This window comes from Parasteatoda tepidariorum, chromosome 5 (assembly GCF_043381705.1).
Source record: "Parasteatoda tepidariorum isolate YZ-2023 chromosome 5, CAS_Ptep_4.0, whole genome shotgun sequence".
NCBI classification, from domain to species: domain Eukaryota; kingdom Metazoa; phylum Arthropoda; class Arachnida; order Araneae; family Theridiidae; genus Parasteatoda; species Parasteatoda tepidariorum.
In genome coordinates, this window is record NC_092208.1 from 33,823,044 (window position 1) to 33,845,585 (window position 22,542).

A 22,542-nucleotide genomic window follows, 5' to 3' on the forward strand; every position below is an offset into this window, starting at 1 on the left:
TATTTAATCCAACTCTATTTCAATCTTATTTAATACTTATTTAATACAACTCCTTTCGTTTACTGGAATTGCTCTGAAAAATAGAAAGCAAAGCAATCCAGCATCCGCGCGATGTAGACCAAGGGGGTTGTGGAGGTTAAGGTTCCACATCATTGCGGGAAACGGCATGATTGGGGCAATATGTGGCTTACTCCCCAGACTAGCTGGTACTCATCAATCTGAAGCTGGTAGGGATTCAATCCGCTACTGGATCTCAAACCACAGTTCTTCACAATGGCAGTTCAGGTGAAGAGTATAGATTTTATTATTTCATATGTAAAGAGTACAAAAATTTTTAAAAAAGAATGCTGGACAGACAATGAAAGAAAGAAAGAAGAAGCACTTACTCCTCTTATTAGTTCACCGATCATACCACTCCAGTGTCCGGTTTCATTCTTTCTTCCATATTGCTCGTCCCTAACAACATTTATGTCATACGTAAAATGAAGTGTTTCTGCCAGAGCATTTAACAAATCTATGCCGTAGCCTTCAAATCGAGCATTACCAACCATCTGTTTTGAAGATTCTGCATACATTGCATAAGGATCTGTCTAGAAGAATAATTGTTTTTCAATAAATAAATTGTTATATAGTTCAGAATATTTATTGAGATAAGTTCAACTTCAATAAATAAACTGTTATATAGCTTGAATATTTATCGAAACATTCTTAACGTTAATAAATAAACCGTTATATGACACTGAATATTTATTAAGACAAGTTCAACTTCAATAAATAAACTGTTATATAACCCTGAATATTTATTGAGAGAAGTTCAGCTTCAATAAATAAACTGTTATATAGCTTGAATATTTATTGAAACATCTTCAACTTCAACAAATAAGCCGTTATACAGATCTGAATATTTATTAAGACAACTCCAACTCAGTTTTAGGATAATATTCTCAAGCATTATCGATTTAATTTTTATTGTAACGGTCATAGTTTCAATAATTTTTGAATGTGATAAACTTCTGTAATTGTACAATTATTGATATAACAACGTCAAATATTACTCTATATAACACACAATATAATATCATAATGATTTTACTTGCATTAAATAATTTATTTATTTTTATTTACATTGATTGATTCCTGTGATTGATTGATTTCTACAAAAATATTTTGCAGTCCGCAGTTGATTCATCAAAATATAGTTAAAATAAAGAAATATGTTCACCAATATTGTTGTTACTCTAAAATGAGAATGCTCTAAAGACGTTCCTTCTGGGGTTGTCACGTTAGGCTCCTGATCTGGAAATATAGTTCCTATCTAAAAATAAAGGTATGTAAATTACGTATATTACTTTCAGGACTTTGCAAATATTATTGCGTTTGAAAAATATTTCATTCGTTTTAAGAAATGTATGCATAATTTTATCATGTGTATTAAAATTGGAGAAGTTTTTACCATTTGTTTGAAGTTTTTACCATCTACCAGGCGTGTTCAAGGAAAATCATGTTGTTGTTGTGCTGTTTCTAATACGACTTGCCAATGTCAACAAGCCTGCTGGGCGAAACCAAGCGAATTTAAGGCAAATGGTGAGTTTCTTGTTTTTCAGTGGAGCCATTTATGGCCAAGAATACGACTTCAGTCCCACACGCTTCACAACCCATTTACAGGGAGGACCCATTCATACATTCACAGATCGTTACTTTGACCTGAACCAGGAGAACGATCGATCTCTAATTCCCAGAGGTAATATCTGTCATGGGAACATGGAAGACTTTGCGACCCGACATATTTAACGTGCACCAGTCACCATTTACTACACGGGGAGTCTTCGGCAGAGATCGAACCACGGCCTCTTGGACATGAGCCCAACACCCTACCAATCAGGCTACCCTGGCCTTCCGGAATATTATACTACTCATAAAATAATCTCCTTACAAATGAAATGTGAAAACCTTTATGGAAATAAACAATGGTATTAAACTCGTACTATTTGCCTGCTATATGAAACTTCAATTTTTTCTTCTTTTTATTGATTAAATTCAAGCTAATCGTCACACAAGATACTTAATGTACTATCAATTAATGAGTGACTTGGCAAACAATACGAATAAACTTAAATTTGGTAAAGCCCATGTACTAAAATATGCATAAAGTATTCCTTTTAATATTTGAATAAGGAAAAAAAATTTCCGAAAAACATTTCTTACCTTACTTAATCCATCTTGTTTCAAATGCATGACATCAAAAGTTACATACGATCGAAATCCTTCTGAATTAAATGCAATTAGACCACTCAGTCCCTGCGCTTTGCCCTGAAAATGAAAAATGTAAAGTTAGTATAAAAAATATGATTAAGGCATTACTACTTACTCACCTTATTTTGGGACTGTTCTAAAAATGCATCATAAACACACACGAGCAATTATTTTCTCCACTTAAATTTAATAACTTGCTTTCAAGTACTTTTTATCTGAACATTTTGCGCATTGTTTTTTTTTAAACATCAAAGAGATAAAAAATTTAAGTTTGTTTGATTTTTATTAATTTTTATGTATTTAGCAAATATTTGAAAACATTCTAAAAACTACACCATGATTTACATTTCTATTTTTTATAGATTTATAGACTTAATCCAAGCAAAGTAAAAGTTTCATTTTGTAATTAGTTAGTTAATTTTTATATTGATGTACAAAATATTAAGTAATTAATTTATAAAGTCTCATATTAATTTACAAAATTTCTTTAGACTAAAAAATCGTAAAGGCAGCTGCCAACTCTGCCACTGTCTCGGGATTAAATGTCAGATATACAGTGAACTTTAGACGCTAGTTTATTCAATTATGTCTTAAAATATTACTTCCAGAAAAGAAAAAAAACTTACATCTTTCATATAGTTATATATTGTTGTTCCGTCTGTTCCTTTATTCATTAGGCTGCATGATATAGGAGGAAAGACAGCAATATTCTTTGCATTATCCATTTGATCCAAGGCTATAGCGAGTTGCTTCACGCTGTCATACATCAACACTGTCTCTGTCTGAAAAAAAAGAGTGGATGTCGAAGCTTATAAAAGTTTCATAGTCTTTTTGTATAGAGAAAGCAATTTTGAAGTATATTTTGCATAAAATATAAATGAAAATTAGCAAATCAAAAATATATCCTGTTGCTATATTTGTGATTCACTTTAGCTTTGCACTTTATAGTTCTATTTCATTGTCTAAAAGTAGAATTTATAAAATTTGTAGTTGTTGAAATCCTTATTTCAAATACTTTTAATCTCGTTTCATGACTTTTGGTCTGTTTTTTAGGAAATAAAGACTAATATATATAAAAAATGTATATACTTAGTATACAACTAAATCTACTGCTATGGCTTAAGAGTTATACACTGAAAACCACTGTGGTGTAATGATTAAAAAAAAATTGCTGATGAAATAATTGTGTGAATGAATGCTTTATTTCAAGCTAATAATAACAGTGGGGTTAAATTTAAGCATCAATAATTGAGAACGCTTACACCAAGCTCCCATCCATTTACTTCATTCATATCATTTTCGCTGATTTTGGCTTCTGTTTGAAGACCGGCGGATTATAACCTTAAAATGTTTACAATCAAGCACGCAAAGGTGGAAGTTAGCTATCTCAGTTAAACAGAAGATTTGTATGATTTTAATGGTGCAAAGATGTATTCTTTATGCTTTTTGTGTAAGTATGTCTTGTAAAAGCATTTGTGCTTTTAATTGTGTAATAAGGATAATTATGTTCCTATGAAATGATTTACTCAAAATCTGTCAATTGTTTTATCGTAGTACTGCCATATTTGATTTCTTGCGTCATTAAACTGTACATTCAGTCTAACCCGTTTTGATAACGATGAAATTATGATTATTGGTGAATAATTTTTATAAAAAACAACACAACAGCTGTCGTGCTTTCCTTAATTACAGGAGCGAAATAAACACATATTGAAAAAGTTAAAACTTTTAATATGTTTCAATGTTTAACAAAATCAAAAAGTTTTTTCACAGCTTATTACAAAGACTATTTTAAAAGTAAACAGTATAAACGTCGATAGTTTTTTTTCTTATTAATACTACAAATTTAAAATTGCATTTTTAATTTATCATAAATACATTAAATCATATGCTCTTACTGAACTTAATGTGTAACCTTGAGAGTTTTTAATGGCTCTTTGTCTCTAACAAGAAGTAATCGAAGGTTTAGTTCATTCAGAAGAGATTGGAATTCCTGGGATTCCTCCTGAACCAATCGCAAGCTTGTGATGTTAGTCATACCATACTGAAAATCACTCAAATCAATTGTATGCAAATCCTTAAAAAATACAAGAAAAGTTAATAATATTAGAACAAGATATAAGCATTACTTACATGAGATGTGAGCAACTATAAAGTTTTTATTGGAAAGAACATTCATGTCAGAACTTTTACTTCCGTTGCTTGTAAAAAAAGTAAAAGTAAAATGTACGTAATTTTACTTGTACTTGATTATTTTTTATTTGTTTTTCCGTTACTTTTCTGGGAAAAAGTACAAATGTTTGTAACAAATATGTAAAGTCAAAGAAATCGTAACTTTTTTCTGCATTTTTTTTAAAAACCATTTCTGGAAAAAATATTTTTTCCCGAAATTTTTGATTTTAAATTTTGAATTTTCGATTTCCTTGAAATGTACTTTAAAATCGTCCTATTTTTGTCTTGTTCTTGCACTTGTACGTTTTACTCGTTACTTTTTATAATCAAAGCTTTTTACTATTTGCTCGTCACTTTTGCCTAAAGTACTTGTACTTTTACTCATTACTTTTTCAAAACGTTCCTATCTATTCCAAAAAGAAAGGCATAAATTAAAGTTCATGGTTTAAAACATAGTATGGGGTGAACATTTACAGTAACTGTGGCCCATGGATCAATATATGACCTCGCTAAGCTTCATTTCATTTAAAATAGAAATTAAGAAACCAGTTGAAAGATGTGCGTTTGTGGCTACATGGTTAAGACATCTGACGCACGTCTAGGAGTGAGTCGGTTCATTGCGAATTATGATGAAATTTTGTTTCTTATTTCTTAATACTGAAATATTTTTTGAAGTATATATGTTTAAAAAAAATTTTATTTTATTGTGAAATTTCCAGTTTTCTTTAACTGAAATCTTTTTTTTAATTTTATTTTATGAATTCGAAAACATGATTTTTTAAAAACAAATCTTTGTTATAATTTTTTCTAGCCTGAAAAATGTTCAAGAACAATAACAAGAGCTTTTTCTTTTAAAAAATACTTATTTTAATTTTGTTAAGTGAAATACAAGAAAATTAACGAAAAATATTTATAAATTTTACTATCTCAACGGAATTTTTATTTTATTTAGGAGTATAAATAAGTAAAATGGAAATTCTCATCAAAGCAAAATTTGAAATGGAAATTTTAAGTGGAAATTTTTATTAAAGGGAAACTTTCTTCCAGCTATCCACCATGGCCCTGCATTGTCCTCCATACTTCTTCTCGTAATAGAAGATGATAGCCATGGGGAATAAGTTTGAACTATATGGTGAATGTGTGATGATGTTCCATTAAAATTACTGCAAAGGAGGAACAGTATGGAGATTGATGAAATAAAAAATGAAGCTTAGTGACAGCTACAGGGAGATAATATGATAAGCGCATACAGAAACTGACATAACGTCAACAAAAATATTTAGACTGAAATGGAAATTAAGTAGGAAAAAAATTACTTCCCTCAAAATATATATTTATACTTTTGAAAAATAAACAGATTTTGGTATTTCAGAAAAAAACAGTACTTTTGGTATTGTTCTCGTATTAAGTTTATGGTTACATTTTAAACTCGAAATAGTGTTCAATGCTCTTAATTTTAAAAGGAAAATATCGTACGTGATTATTATTATTAATGTGTATCATGCCTTAAATTATTGATCTCTATAAAATTTCATACATTTAACCTTCATTTTCTCTATAATTTAAATAAAATTTAGCATTCACTTGCGTTGCTTTTCTTACCAGGAATGCAATAATGTAATTTTGATATTCAGTCATCATGCCAACTTGTTGAGCCTGTAACAAATTATTGTGGTATTAATAATTATTGAATAAGAACAACGAATTGGTAATGCATTACAGAAGAAAGTAAACATGATTTTATTTTAGTTTTAAATGACAATCTTTTTCCTTATATCAAGAATTTTGAAATATTAAGAAAATATTGTAAGAAAAATACGCAATCATATTTTATTAAAAAAAATTCTTATGTAAAGATAAACATTATTAAATTGGCATTTATTATTTTTTTCTATAGTTTACACAAAGTCTCACAAAAGTTCACTGTACAAATATAAACAAAGATAGGTAGGTGAGTACTTTATTTACGTCACACTAGAGCTTGACAATGGGCTGTTGGCGACGGTCTGAGAAATATCCCTGAGAATGATCTGAAGACACACCATCGCAATTTTGCACCTCTGCAGAGGGGATGGCTCCCCTGCTTTGATAGACCTGCACGCGAAGTTGAGCACTTTACGGTAGAACAGTTTAACGAGGACCGATACCTTCGGTCCTCACGCAAGCTGATCAAAGTGGTATCCTTTCTACTTACAGACAGCAGTCAGTGATGCTTAACTTCGGTGTTCTACTGGGAACCGTTTCTTTACAATCAGTAAACTATATGATTATATATGACAAAGAAAGGACACGAATTGGGAACTGTAGCTAGCCATGAAACTTGTTATATTAATAATGAGCTTTAAAGATGTATTTAAAGCAGTACCTTTCTTAGTAATCCATTTTAATTTGCTAAAAGTATTAATTTAAATATAATTTTATTTTATTTACTATCTTTTTTAAATTATAAACTGTAACTTTTTTATTTGAATTACATTATTTTTTTTGTATTACAGATTTTTTTTCTTACATATAAAATTAATTGAAGCATAAATTATTTTATTTCATTTATTATATTTTTCTAGTTAAACATTAAAATTACATTAAAAATAAAATCTTTCAATGAAATAATAGAAGAGGCTTATTTAATTGAGTAAAATTGAGAAGCTCTACTGAAGGCTGTATATAAAAATAAAAAACAACCACTAATTGTCAATTTTTTGCCGATTTTTAATAAAATGATTAAATATGACTGTAAAGCTTTTAAATTTTTAAGAAATTAAGAAATATTTTTGATTATTAATGAAATATTTTTTTATCAGATCAACTTCAAAAACGTTTCAAAAATGAATAATTTTTTTTTAAAAATATTTTTCTTGACAGTTATATTTTAGATTATTGCTCAGGAAATAAAATATATAGTATACCTATTTAATTAATAACAGAGTAAATTTTTTAGTTATTATAAGTTTTAATGATACATATTATTATTTTACTGAATGATTAAATTACTGTAAATTAAATATCAAGAGACATCAAATAATTTTAAGAATACAACTATCAAGAAAAATTTTTATTTAAATTTATTTTATTTTATCTATTTGCAAATTAAAAAAATGTATTCGGAAAGTAAAGAATGAAAAGAAAAAAAAACGTCCATTGTACTATTCAAACCCGAGTTCCCCGCCGTTAACCAAGTTTACTATTACTAGGCCACTGCTCCATTGTCGAAGATTTAACTAGAATATATAAAGTATTCATAAACTTTTATTTGCGTTTTTCACGAATTTGGCTGGTTAGTGCTAAATCATAAAACCAAGCCGGCCAAGGAAAAGATAGGAGAACGACGTTATAGGCGACTGGGTGGAGGGAGAAGAAAGATAAAGAGCTGCATGGAATAGAGTTGTGGAACAAACCAGGATCCACAAAAGGCTGTAGAGCTATGGAAGAAGAAAGAGAAGAAGTGCTCTTTATTAATTTGAGAAGGGAATAAGGTATATTACTAATACAGCAAATTTAATACCAAATTGAATTTCTCATATCATACCTTCTCCACAAGTAAATAAGAGCACCATATATAGTCTTAATATTTTTCTCTATTACTGTATTTTCAAGGACTGTTTTATTCTGTATTTAAAATCTAATTTCGCTTGTACGAAAAATTATATTTATATCCTATTATCCTAAACAAATTTAAATATTATTTTTACAATGCAGTCTGATTTATTTTCGTACATATTTTATATTTTATTAAAATTAATAAAGTTTTTAGATTTATTTACTTATCTCATGTGAATAAATGTGACAATCAGCGGAGTTATACTTTTCCTTTAATCCATATGTTAGCAAAGCATCATTCATAATATAATGCTAGAAAGCAATTAAATTCCAACTGTCTGGCAAAGTGACCTTGAAATTCATTTCTGGACTGGCCAAATGACGCTTAAGATATATTTCTATAAAGTTTAATAAAGGAATTAAAAAATTGTTCTGAAAAAAATTTATGATCTGTATCTTAGACCGAAAATTATATTAACGGTTTTTCAATTATTTATTTATTCCAATCAAAGAAAATGAAAAATTATGCTGATTTTCACCTACTGCTTTAAGAACTTTCCATAGTTTATCTCCTGGGACATCTAAAACTATCCTATAGTCAGGCATTCCTTGTTTTGTTCGAGATTTTTGGAACTCCATTATTTCCTGGAATTTCTCTCGGTATAGTGATTCACTAAATTGAAATATATGGATATCCCAATTTTCTTTTTCTCCTTCTTCTAATATTTCCTTCATTCTGACGATAGCTGAAAAAATTTAAAATAGTTAAATTTCAAAATAATAAAGACATTTCTTTAAAAATAGTAATTAAAAATAAAATAATAATTATAATTAACGATGTAACAATTATATTAAATATAATTATAATTTCGGGGTAAAAAAGCTAATGAAAAAGTGAGTTTCTCAAATTATTTTTTTAAAACTAAAAAAAAAAATAATAATCCTAGTAAAAAATTAGAAGATTTCATTTTGAAGAAAAAAAATCAGAAAATTAAGATGGAACTAAAAATTAAAATTTTTGGACGTTTCGTGTGAACGAAATATGCTTTACACTACAGATATATCAAAAAAATCACACAAAAAACGTATCTGAAATACACCTTAAAAAATTCCTTATAAAAAGTCTAATTAAAATATTCATGTTGAATACTGCAGTTTTTATTCCTATGGTATACTCGCAATCCGATATCCAGACATATACAGCCACACACACATTCTTTGTTTTATCATATGTATAGATAACTTAATGATTTTCATGACATCATATAAATACTTTAGTGTGAAACTGCATTTTTAACAAATTAGTAATTAATTTTTAGATTATTTTAACCAATAACACTCGAGAATATGAGGATAAATGTGTGTTAACCTACTTTGAAATGAATGAGCACTAAATAATTTATCATCTATTACTTAAAAAAATTACGAAACAACTAATCACCTAATAAAGTTACATATTTCATTCTTACCTGTGTCATCTTCATAGAGTAGGAAAAAGTCATGCCAGTCTAATATGTGAATTAGTCTTAAAACACAGTTACAGATAAAGTCTATACGCAGTTACAGATAAATAGTGAATGGAGCAAAAGAATCAACATTTAGCTTTACTATCTTCTGATTGAAAAAATTACGAAATAACTAATCACCTAATTAAGTTACATATTTCATTCTTACCTGTGTATCTTCATAGAGTAAGAAAAAGTCATGCCAGTCTAATATGGAAATTAGTCTTATAACACAGTTACAGATAAAGTCTATACGCAGTTACAGATAAATAGTGAATGGAGCAAAAGAATCAACATTTAGCTTTACTATCTTCTGATTAAAAAAAATTACGAAATAACTAATCACCTTGTAAAGTTACATATTTCATTTATACCTGTGTCATCTTCATAGAGTAAGAAAAAGTCATGCCAGTCTAATATGTGGATTAGTCTGATAAATGCCCTGCTGATGACAGTTGGATGAGGGTATAAGTTGATGGACAGCTGGTCTCTCCTGAACCGATATTCCCATCGGGCTTCGATGTGAGGTATTTCAAAATCATCACAGATTGATTGAATATGCATACTGGTCAAATCAGACTGAGGACCAAATAAAGCAGCAATTCCTTTATGCAGTAGCGAACAACCTAAATCAACATTTTATAACTGTCAATTTATTGAACAATTGAAGGGATTGATAGAAATTAGACATTAAATGATTGATTTTTTTAGTCTGTTGATGGACTGAACTCCTTTTTATACTTTCCATTGAATTTCACAGTTTAATGATTGATTGAGTTTTTTTATTGATCGAATATGAGAACCAATAGCTAATCCGGGCAAGGTTGAGCTTTTCATCCCTTCAGTGGGTATGAATGAGTATCAAGCATGCTTGGGAACTAAACACTGGGGGTTCCGCGTTCGGCTGACCATCTAACCTGAGCATCATGCACAACTGAGCCCAAGGTCAAGAAAGCTGAGATGGGCACAGTAGGCCTTGGCCCTCCACGGGCTGTCGTGCCACTGAGTTTAGTTTAGCTTTAATCCGTGCATAATAGAATAATAATCATACAAAGCGACAAAAAATAGAATAATAATCATATCATATCATATAGCGGGTTTCCTTTGTGCAGGTAGCAAAAGAACGTAGAAACAAAGTATACCTAATGAGTCATAGACGAATTTTTCTGTTATATCAGAAAGTAACATCATCATTGTCAAGACGCAGAATGATAGCTGCAGTGTTTCAGAGCTGATGATGAATCCTACTTGTAGTACCGAAACAGTCGTCCCTTTGTTGTCCATATTAAATTTATTTTTAGTATTGGTATATGCAAACATTGTCAAAACACAATAAATCATGTTCATAAAATCGAAACGAAGGTCGTGATCATCACACTAAGGGTCTAATTTATTACAAATAAAAGAAAAACAGAATTAAAAAATAAGACCTTTTAAGCATCTTCAGATGTTTAAGTGGGACCAATAAGTCAGCATTTTCAGTTGTTTCATGAAACATTATGTACTACTAATATTTGCAATTATTTACAGCTTAGTGTTTGCTTATTTTCCTGAAATAGCGAGAAATTAAATAAGAAGAGATGAATGATAGACGAAAGTAAGTGATTCTATAAATCGGCAAATCAAAACCTAGATTTCAGTAAAAAGTTCTGGGACTTAGGGTGCCGACACTTTTTACCATAAAGTATATTTTTAAAGTATAGTAAAAAAATCTGATATATCGTAATTTTTACAGTAATAGTTACCGTAAAATCACTGAATCACTCTTATTAAATAAATATTACTACTAAAATTACAGTTTAATATTTTACGGTCAAAATGGATTTTACGAATGATGAATCCAAAGGACCGACATTTTATACCGTAATTTGATTTGGATTACAGTGCATGATGAATAAGTGAATTTACGCATAACTAACATATGAACAAATCAGTGAATTGAAGCATGAATAAATCAGTCAAATATTGAACATATGCATTTGTGAATATCTGAATTACTGAATAGGAAAAAAATCATCAATGAATCAGGTTACAAGTTCATGAGCTTACAATTAATGGTAAAGCAATCAATGATATTCGTATTTCTTTTTTATTTCGATTACAATGCACCACAAAAATTTGACAAAACGTAGAAATTTTTTAAACTGGATGGCATTTCAATGAAAACGGAGAAAAGAACGAACCACCCGCACAGCATATGCATTTATTGAAGGTGACAGTTGAGTTAAAAGCTAATTTTAAAACAACACAACTTTTTTTTTCTCCTTCAGACATTAAGAACTTTTCTTTTTTAACATTTTCTACTTAGCAAAAAACACTAATCTTAGTAGTTGATCACTTTAAATATACTGTGAAGAAATGCTTCAAAGTGACATAACTTATTTAAATTCTGTTTTGTTAAATGAGGGAGGAACATTTACATTTAAATATACATTTCTAAGGAACTATTAGACCGATTTAATTCAAATTTTATATTTTGACTTATGAAATTACATTCGTTAAAATGATGTAAAAATTTGTTTAGCTTGCATTTCAAATTTTCTTTCGCACATTATGAAATTAAATAAGGAAAAATAAATAAAAATTTTAATTATTTTAATTAGAATGTTAGCAATTTTTTGCATGGAATCTTTCTTTAAGTAAACGAATTTTATAATTATAGCCAAAAATTATTTTGATTTGCTCATTCCTCCCCTTAATACTACCATCCTGAATATTCTCATGATATGGCGAAATGGACAATGAAAGAGAATTTACATTAAGGGAGCCAAACTTTGCATCGCTCTCTTGACCAAATTATTTATACAATATTTTCAAGGTTGCAGCTGCCCCCATATTTTGAGGGTCAGAAATCCAAATCCGCCGAAGAAAAGATATGTTTATTTAGAGAAAATACGTTTTTGTGCCTGGTGTCGTAATTTATCAGAACAATCATTATAAATATTTTATTTTAAATCTGTTAAAGGTGCCTCAATATTTCGCAAGCATTCACGAAATATCTGATATTTTTCGTGAATATCAGATTTTACGAAAGCTGAGCTTTAAAATATATTACAATTGCTATTATTAAAAGAGATAATTATTCATATGTACTACTATACACTTTCAAAAATTTCCCTGCCACTCTAAAGTTGCTTACGTTTAAGTATTTCAACCAGTATTTTTGGTCAATACGGAATGATTATAATCAAGATGTTTCATAATCACTCCCCTTAATATTTATTTTTAGACTTCTTGTCAAAATGAAAGAAACAATTATACATAATTGACAGGAAATTGATTCATAAATTTTTAAAAAATACTATCAAAATCCGATGAATCTTTATAAGAATCAATAACAGTGAAAGGGGATAACTAGTTTTAAAACTAGTTTAATTGTTGAAATAACTTAAAGCAGACATAATTAATGAAATTAGAGGCCTTTCAGTCCTATCCTACAAATAAACTGTTTTTGGATACTTTGATATTTCCTCAAATAATAATTTAAAGACATTAATATATTTTTTTATTTCATTTTAACAAGGAATATGAAAATATACAGGGTGTTTAAAAAGTATGGAAATGGTAAAATAGCTCAATCATTCAGTTCAAAACTCTAGATGGGTCGGGGGTTAATTTCGATATCTTTAATTAGGCTTGTCTAAATACCACACACTTCTATTCTTACTTTTTTGACCTGATGGTAAATATTTGAGACATCATCATTTTAAACAATTTTTTTCTTAGTCCTCTTTTAAGATTTCATCGTCACCCGTGCCCCAAAGTGAAGAATGTTGACCCAAATTTGTTGACCGAAATACGGTGCATTTTTTTCAGCAGAATTCAAATTTTCAATTAAAGGGTTTCTGTTTATGATTTTATAGTTAGTTAAAGCAAGTTAATTAAAAAAGTTTATCTAAAAACGGTTCTTACTTAAGGTTTTAAAGTTAGAAATTATTAAATATTTTAATTAAAAGAGGGTTCCTAATTGAAGTTATCTCTCAAATCACTTTAGAGGGTCCAAAGTTCGAGTTTGTTATCATCGAATACATACCGAGAAGAAATACGGTAGAAACGACTAAAAGAATGTAAAATTTACCATGTTTCTGGTTCTATTTAAAGATCGAAACTTTTGGTAATTTTAACCGAAACGCTTAGGCAATGATTTTGGTAATATTAGCAATAAAATACAGGTTTTAATAATGCGTGATAAATGTTGAAACTTTATCATGATGCCTTAAAACATAGCATAGAAATCATTTATTCGGTTAAATTTACTTTCCAGTTTTGTATATTTTACTAAATGTATAGTAAAAAGAACCATGATTTTGAAAATCGGAATTTCCGGTAAACCATTATCATATAAACGAATAATTACCTTAATAAATGGTTTAAATACCATATATTTTGATTTTATTAACTAGAATTATTTTTTTCTGCCAAAAATATTATTATTATACAGTACGGTAATTTTACCAGAAATGTTTTAAAATATTAAAATAAAGCCTTTTTTTATAATTCTCATGAGTGTTCTAATGAATTTTTGATCTAATGAGTAATTTAACCATTTCCATGATTTTCAGATCTCCTATAAACATAAATGCAAGATACAATGTAGATTCATGAAAAGTTATTAAAGTCTTATTTTACTTGTTTTAGACGTTAGTACACTGTTATCGGAATGTAATTTTTCCACCAGAGCCACCATTCTGGAATTAGGAAGCAAATTTTCATCTGTGTTTACTCTATCTACTGCAATTCTAAATGCTAGTTCAATTTCGTCCTCATCCTTTTCAAATAAGCCGCCTAAAAACAAATAATACAATTATTAAAGTGAATAAATAGAAGCGAATTAAAATTTGAAAGAAAATTATATTGTCTAAATGTGTAACAATTATTGAAAATGTCTCAATTTGATTAAATAAATTCTAGTGGCGTTTAACAAAAATTAAAAGAGTTAAAAAGTCAGAAGAACAGTATTTTTAATTTATTTGGATATTTGGTTTCAATAACTCAACTCTAAAAATTATGATTTTAAAAATTTATTTATACAATGCAAGACTTACATAATTGACCTTAGTACTTTCTCAAGTTTTCTTTTTTTGCTGAAATCATTAATTCACTATTCTTTTTAACCTATTTGGGGGATTAAATGGATGAAATCGATTTAATGGGATTTATTTTCGTTTTACAGAATCAATCAATTTAATAGAATTCATCATTAGATTCGAAAATGAATTTTGCTTGCTGCGGTCAAAAAAATACTAAAACTTTTATTGTCATCAAGCTATAATTAGCAATTGAAAATTCATCACAATTAGCTACTCAGAAATTGACTCATTCTGATTGGTGCAGAATTTTATGCGTTTGTGATGGATTTCTGATTTTATGCACTTGTGAAACGCGAAATGCTTAACTATCATCACCTGTTTTTGTTTTATCGAGTTAAAATACTTTTGTAATTTGTATTTTTTTAAATTACATCTTATAAATGCAATCAAAGAATTATTGTCACTGAAGCATTTGTGAAAAACAAAGAATGATCATGGCATGCCTGGTCAAAAAAGGCGGCACAAAATATCATTGAAAATAAACCCACTCTTGCAAAATATAGTAAGAATTAACCTCTCTCTGACACAATTCCATGGGATATGCTGTCACGTGGACATTGTTAACATTGGGATAAAATCTCGGTTTAACAAAATATCCTATGATGGAACATAAACTCATATGGACAAAATAAGTAAGTACAAAATTCCACTCTTACTAAATGTCGTGCGATGAAACTCCCTCTGATAAAATATCGTAAAATGAAACTTACTCTAACAGAATATCGAGAGATTGAAATCGTTCGGATGTGATATCGCGTAAACAAAATACGGTGAAATTAAATTTCATTTTATCAACTTTATCTTGAAATAAAATTCATTCTAACAAAATACTTTATGATTTCCTGTGCTTTGACTAATACAAAATATTTTATGATAGAATTCACTCGAAAACATCGTAAAATAGAATTTTCTGTGATTTGAGTAAAGCAAACAAAATACTTTATGATAGAACTCACTCGAAAACATCGTAAAATAGAATTTTCTGTGATTTGAGTAAAACAAACAAAATACTTTATGATAGAACTCACTCAAAAACATCGCAAAATAGAATTTTGTTAGATTTGAGTAAAGCAAACGAAATACTTTATGATAGAATTCACTCAAAAACATCGTAAAATAGAATTTTCTGCGCTTTGACTAAAGCACATTCTACTTACCAAATTTTGACGTAACAACTCTATATAAACCAGAATACATAAATAATCCAGCTTCTGTTATTAAGGCCTATACTGTATTTTTAATTTGACACATATCTTATAATTAAATATGAGTTTTAGTATTTTTTTACGTATTAAAACAACGAGTAGTTACTTCATATGAATAAGAATCTGTTCATATGGCACTTCTGTTTTTTTATGCCCAAAATGCCTTTCCACTCATTTTTCCTGGATGTACCCCAAATTCAACGAAACCGTACCCACCGTTCTGTCCGTATTTTCTTTCTTGTCGCTATGAATAGAACAACGATAAGCAACGAGATAAATGGAGTTTAGTCTGTTCTGTAAATTATGTTATTTCCTAAACAACACCCTTTTTTACACGTTTTAAACTAAACAACTTTTTGGCAGACAGAAGTGGTAATTTTAAGGCTGTTCGCCTGTTGAAAGGTGTCAAGGCTAGAATATAAACAGGAAGAAAAAAAAACACTTCCAATAATGTGTAATAAATTCCAAGAAAGTTTGCGTGTTTTTAAGGTAAACGTAATAGAGAATTCGAGGAATAACAGAAATTTATATGCGTTTTCGCTGTCCCCCATTTTTCTTATAAAATATTTCGTTTTGTTGATAATTTTAGGTCTCGTAAATTTCTCAAACTTTTTACAATTGGTTGAAGAAGTGGTTTTGTTTTGTAACAAAATGGACATTATAATATGAAATTATTTTTAAAGTCAAATTATAATTCCTGGTCAAGGTATGGAATAGCATTTTTTTTCTTAAGTTTTATCATTATTTTATCTTTTATCATTGATCCTGATTTCCATAATGAGATAAGCAAAAGTTTATACGATTATGAGAGAAATAATAGACTGAGAAGTTAAGGTAAAAGTTGGGTACTTTACTCCTTAACCTAACCATTGAAAGGAACCTAAACATTAATTATTGGAAAATGCTTTAATTAAATTACCTATTTTTCCAATTTTCATGAAATTTTGCTTTTTTAAATATTATTGTTGCAAAAGTGGATAAGACTCAGTTTAGATAATTAATAATTACTAGTAAATTATTATTAGTATTTAAAGAAAACTAAGCAAACCCGGGGGGGGGGAGAAATTACAAATATACTGGTTTAAAATCAAATACTATACATATTCGCAGCTTTTGTTTGCACATTTTATTGATTTGTACTGACTCATTACTTATATCCGATAAGAAAACTTGATAATGGTAAAAAAAAAGTAAATTTAAAACGTTATTTTATTATTCGCAAGCTACTTATGCATTAGACAATAATTTCAAGGTTTTTTATTGAAAAAAATAATAAATAATAAGGACTATACATTATTATCTTTAGTTCAAATCTTTTAACCGGTTATTAAGAATTGAGAAATATTGATTGTTGTATTCAAATTTTATAACTTAATTTCTCCGTAACATTTGCAAAAATAACATAAATGATAACAGAGCATACAGAATAGTGTACTTTATATTTTTGTGATCTCAATGTAAACTGCAATTTTATTCTAAAAATATCATGGACAACAAACTGTGTCTAATATGGGCATAAGTAGAATCTTATTTTATTGTACATTTTATAACCGTCGTTGAACCACAGACTCAATTTTGAGCGACAATTACCAAAGTTCAACTCCGTAGCCTTGTAAGTTTAAATGCGATCCAGAAGACAAGGGAACACCTGAATTAAGTATTGGAGAAACTTTTTTGCCTTCGTGGTGGACTTTTTAATGAAACTAACCAGTATTTGCGTTACATGGAGAGGAAAACAACGAAAACTTTTCACAGTTAGCCCAATACACAGTTAGCCGAACTTTAGCCTATGATCAGTCAAGCACTGATGATATTTTACTTCAGCAGTGTTGCCGGTGTAAGCCGAGGGCGGAGCCAGCCTTTGCTGCGATTCGAACACGGGTCACCTCATTAGGAGCTCTCTATCCCCTGAGCCTTGAGCCACCAGGGCTCTTATAAGTAGAATTTTGTCTAAAACAGGAAATTTTAAAATTCTAGCAATTTTTTCTGTACATTAGATTAATTTAATTTCTATGATCAGTCAGTTGTCTAGAGCGGAAACAAAATATTTAGGAAAACGGGAAAAAATGCGAAGTTTATCTGTGGTAGGTTTCCCAAATTCGAGCGATAAATCCTTTTTTTTTTTTTTTTTTACAAGAGTGTTTATTATTATTTTTTTGGAACATTAATAGAGAAATTTATGTGAATTTAGGAAATTTATGTAATGGCGAAATTATATTGTTTAATTGCATATTTTGAGTCACTCAGTTCAATAATATGAATTCTATCAAGAAGAAGAAGGCTGATGTAATAATATTTGAAATTTAGAAGAGAAGAGGATGCTGACAGTTTACAAAGTTATCAAGATGCTTTGAAAGACATTCAGTAGCTATAATATAAGAAATATTTTGATAAAATGGTTAAATAACAATTTATTTAATTATTATTTTACCATATTCAACCAAACCAGTCAAAGAACCACCAGAAATGTGATATTAAAACTGTAAAGTGTGAGAAAAAGTGTTTCTTGATTGTTTTTACCTTATACAGTTTAAAACAGCCAGAATTCTATTCACACCAACTAGGTTCACTTTATGAAGCCATTTTGTTACATGCAACTGGGTACGTACTGAAGTTGAGGGAGCTAATTGGTCACACCCATGACCGGCTGAACTGGGGTTCGAATCTCAGCGTTGATACAACAATATTTCTTCCATTCCGTAAACACGTGAAGAGTTGCCAGTGTCCCCCACTCTTCAATCTGTACCCCTTGACTGTTAGATAACGGTACTATAACTCCCACATAAATGTGTAACAATTTTGTATTCACGGCTTTTTAGCTATACCAGTAGTAAATGGTTTCAAAACCGTAAAGGTGAAAAAATGTTCCTAACCATAAATGTTACGGTTAATAGGATGGACACACTGCTGTCGGTCATTTTACCTTAATTTCAAGAGGAAAATTCTAACAGTGTGATGCCTTTTTTATTTCAAATAGAATTGATAAGACATTGTTCTTTTTTAGCGGCTATGTGCATCAAAAAGTGTTGCAAGTAGAAAAAAAAACGAAAATAAACATCGAATAAAACTTATCTAAATTAAAATATTATTCACTGCATCGAAAGGAAAATACATTTCATATTATAGAAATTTACTTAAAACTAAATTTTTGTTCGGCAATCATAAATTCTGCTTTAGAAAGAAAGTTTACTTATAATATTCGTAACACCTCTTTTTTTCTAAATTTACGGAAACAAATGTTCATCTACATTACAAATACGGAAAAAGCATTCTACTTTTTTGAGGTTCGAAAGTAAACTGTTATTTCCTTCTAAAAATACGACAGTCGCAAAGAACATAACGAGTGGCTTTAACGTGATAATGGATAAAAGAGAGTAGATAGCTAAAAAAGTAACATTTATACCTGAAGTAAACAATTTCTTTAATTGTTTTTTCCCGTTGTCACAATGACATCGACAATTTAAAGGTGCTAAATATATAAATGCAAGGGTGAATGGCTGCTTGAAGGTTAATCAAATCTAAATCTAACTTTGCGATGAGATTACGATAACCTTTCAGAAACTTAGTAACGTTAGAGATGTAAGATAAAACACATAAATTTAAACTTGAAGAGGTAAGAAGTTGGAGGAAAGCCAATGTTTAGAAACATCCTCTAACAATAAGATGTAAAAAAATATAAGAAATTTTAGAAATTAAAGAAAAACTTAATCATTAAAATCACCTACTCGGTCAGGATAATTTTTTTGCAATTAATATTTTCACAACTATAGAGAAAAACATAAATATGAAAATTGCAAGTAACGAAATACCGAAGAACGCTTACATTCCAAAGAAATCGGATTTGTTCATACAGCACTTATTCAGAGAAGCTTTGTCAACGTATTTACTTGGGCTCTTCACACCGTTTGAAAAAGTAAGCATCTAGCCTACCACTCCTATCCATCTTCATATCCATGAAGATGCGTTTTAACGAGTCGTTCAAAAATTTGCTTGATTTAATCATGTCATTCGAAGATTTCATCTTTTTTCCTTCCACCAAACACCCAGGAGAGCAAAAAATACATTTATTGTCGTGACTTCTAGCACATGTCCATACATTATGCTCTTATCAACTTAATTACCTGGGCTCTTTACAACGTTTGAAACATCAAACATTCAGCCTACCACTCCTATCTTTGGTTTAGGATTTAATAGCATTTTCTCATTCATCAATACTTATCTCTTTAAAATGTGCTCGCCGTAACCATGTCATTCGAAATTTTCATTAAACGTTACTGTTTTTATCCTTGCATAACTTGAAACTAATTCATACAAAACTCAGTTTAGCTATCCTTAAATACACAATGATATTCCAATGATGAAGGAGATTTTGCAATCAAAGGAAAACACATTTCACATTGTAGAAATTTACTTAAAACCTATTCAGGAGAAGCTTTATCCACTTAATTACTTGGGCTCTTTTCAGCGTTTGAAACATTAAGCATCCAGCCTACCACTCCTATCTTTGGTTTAGGATTTGATAGCATTTTCTCATCCATCAATACGCATCTTTCTAAAATATTCCTGTGTTAACCATATCATCCGAAATTTTCATAAAACGTTACTGTTTTTATTCTTGCATAACTTGAAACTAATTCATACAAAACTCAGTTTGGCTATCTTTAAATACATAATGATATTCCAATGATGAAAGAGATTTTGCAGCTTAGAGTTTGAAAAAATTTCTTATTAGGCATTTTAGAAACATATTTTTAAGTGGCAAAGGTTATTTCCTTACAAAATGTCGATTGAATTAATTCAGAGAAGCAACTGATTAACTTAAAATCGCGCAGAAGAGCGTTTAATATAGATTGATATGTCGCATTGATACATTACAAGTATTTTATGATAGTAGATTACAGAGTATCCTTATTTGGTGCGAAAAGTTAATAAAGTATTTAACTTCTTTTTGTTAAATTTCGTTTATAGAAAACTTTAACACAAAATAAAATATTTTATTATTATAACACATTGATGGTGGATGCATTTTTCTGCAGCTTAACAGCCAATAATATTGTTAAAAAGATCAAGCTAATCAAGAAAATCCAAAGTTTGTTATCTTAAAACAGACGTTTGTAATTAGCCTTTTTTTTGTTGAAACATGTCGATTTAAAGTAAAATAACTATCGATAACCATCATTAGCCCTAAACTAAATATATACCTCATTGCTCAGCATGACATAGCACTTTCAACTTAATAAAGCCCTCTTAGCATCATTATGTTAATCATTGAGCAACAAATATAACACACGCCTATAAAAAAAGCTTTCTTTTTTCATTAAACTATATATATTACAATCTTTGTTTACCATAACATTCGTTAATTGAACTAACTAAAATAGTTAATCATTATTTTATTTGAACTCTAAATATTTAATTTAAAGAAAAATTTTAACTATTTCTTGAATTCAAATAATTTTGTTACATTTTAGGAATTAAAATTTTACTTCGTTTATGCACTAATTTGATCAAAAAAGTGTTCAAAGTTTATACGTTGCTCTTTTTAATTATTTCACTAAATCTCTTTGTTTTGAAGCATACTTGCGAAGATATAACAAATTATTTTGGGCTTTTTGGACCCCAAAATCAGTTAATGGGAAAGATTTTTATTGTGTAACATTTTTATCTGTTTATGTAATGAAACATTGCTAATTCTTTCATGAGAAGAAGGTTTTGTGCGCAGTTGTTGGAAAAAATAAACTGGAATAATAAATTTTTAAATTTTGTGTACAATTGATGGATAACAAGCTATTAAATTTTTATTTTTTCAACAGTTGGAAAAATAAAAACTTCTGATGTCTGAATAATTTGATGCTTCCTACGTTTTTCTCATCCTTACTATATTGTATATCATATATTTAGTGTTATTTATTCAATCTATGATAATATGTAAAAAGTCCATCGATATAATGCACATTTGGTTGAAAATGCCAAGTTGAAAAGCATTTTTATAAATTTTAACTGAAATTTTCTTAAAATGATATTTTCTCTATAGTATACTTTTTCTTCTCTTATTATCAAATAACATTCATTTAGATCCTTTAAATCATAATGAAGTATTTTCAACTAAGCATGCAGACGTTCACGAGACAAAAAATTAGATTTCAGATCAATTATTTAAAAATAATTTTGAAAATTAACTGAAAGAAATGAAATAGTTTACATATAACTAGTTACAGTAATAGTTAAGTAAACAAAAATTTAATATGAATTTATTATAATTGTTCGAAAATTAAGTTACTTTAGGAGGATTTTTATTAAAATTCTTTACAATTGTTCTACTTCAACAGTATTTAATAAAAAATATTCAAAATATGAGATTATAATTTACCGGGAAAAGACAAGTAAGTAGATTGTTATCACTTATTCATATCTTTTTGTAGTTTACAGACATTTTATTTCTTATTTTAGCAGAATATTTCAAAATTTATTCCAATTCAGAAGAACATATTTGATTAGAAGTTAAAAAATCATTATTTGAATAAATGCGTGTTTTTTAATTTTAATACAATTTAAATTTTAATATGAATTTTAATATGTGCATTTAGGCGAAACATGATGCATTTGACCACATTAGTCATTTAACCAACGCTATCTTTTTCGTGTTTAAACATTCATTTTACTGATGAACAACAGATTTCAGCATGGCTTTAAGCAAACCTTTATGTTTTTTTTGTCTGTTAGCCATTTGCAAATAAAATCAACAAAAAAATACATGTAATGTAGTATACCTGAAGTAAA

At 28.8% G+C, this 22,542-nt stretch overlaps 1 protein-coding gene across 3 annotated transcripts in view; it reads right to left on the reverse strand.

The window, feature by feature from the left end:
- Nucleotides 1–22,542, reverse strand: part of LOC107436168 (glutamate receptor ionotropic, kainate 2) — a 37,518-nt gene that overhangs the window by 11,340 nt on the left and 3,636 nt on the right. The window contains exons 1-10 of one of the 3 annotated variants that reach the window (XM_043040312.2): nt 15,715–15,923; nt 14,097–14,252; nt 9,842–10,093; nt 8,506–8,708; nt 6,028–6,081; nt 4,169–4,330; nt 2,880–3,035; nt 2,206–2,310; nt 1,223–1,315; nt 387–590 (exon numbers count right to left, since the gene is read on the reverse strand). In XM_043040312.2, coding sequence (XP_042896246.1) covers nt 387–590; nt 1,223–1,315; nt 2,206–2,310; nt 2,880–3,035; nt 4,169–4,330; nt 6,028–6,081; nt 8,506–8,708; nt 9,842–10,093; nt 14,097–14,252; nt 15,715–15,754 — 1,425 coding nt within the window. In that variant the 5' untranslated portion in view covers nt 15,755–15,923. Of the gene's footprint in view, nt 1–386; nt 591–1,222; nt 1,316–2,205; nt 2,311–2,879; nt 3,036–4,168; nt 4,331–6,027; nt 6,082–8,505; nt 8,709–9,431; nt 9,489–9,841; nt 10,094–14,096; nt 14,253–15,714; nt 15,924–22,542 lie in introns of those variants that run through there. The other 2 variants (XM_043040311.2, XM_071181268.1) reach the window with 2 other exon arrangements.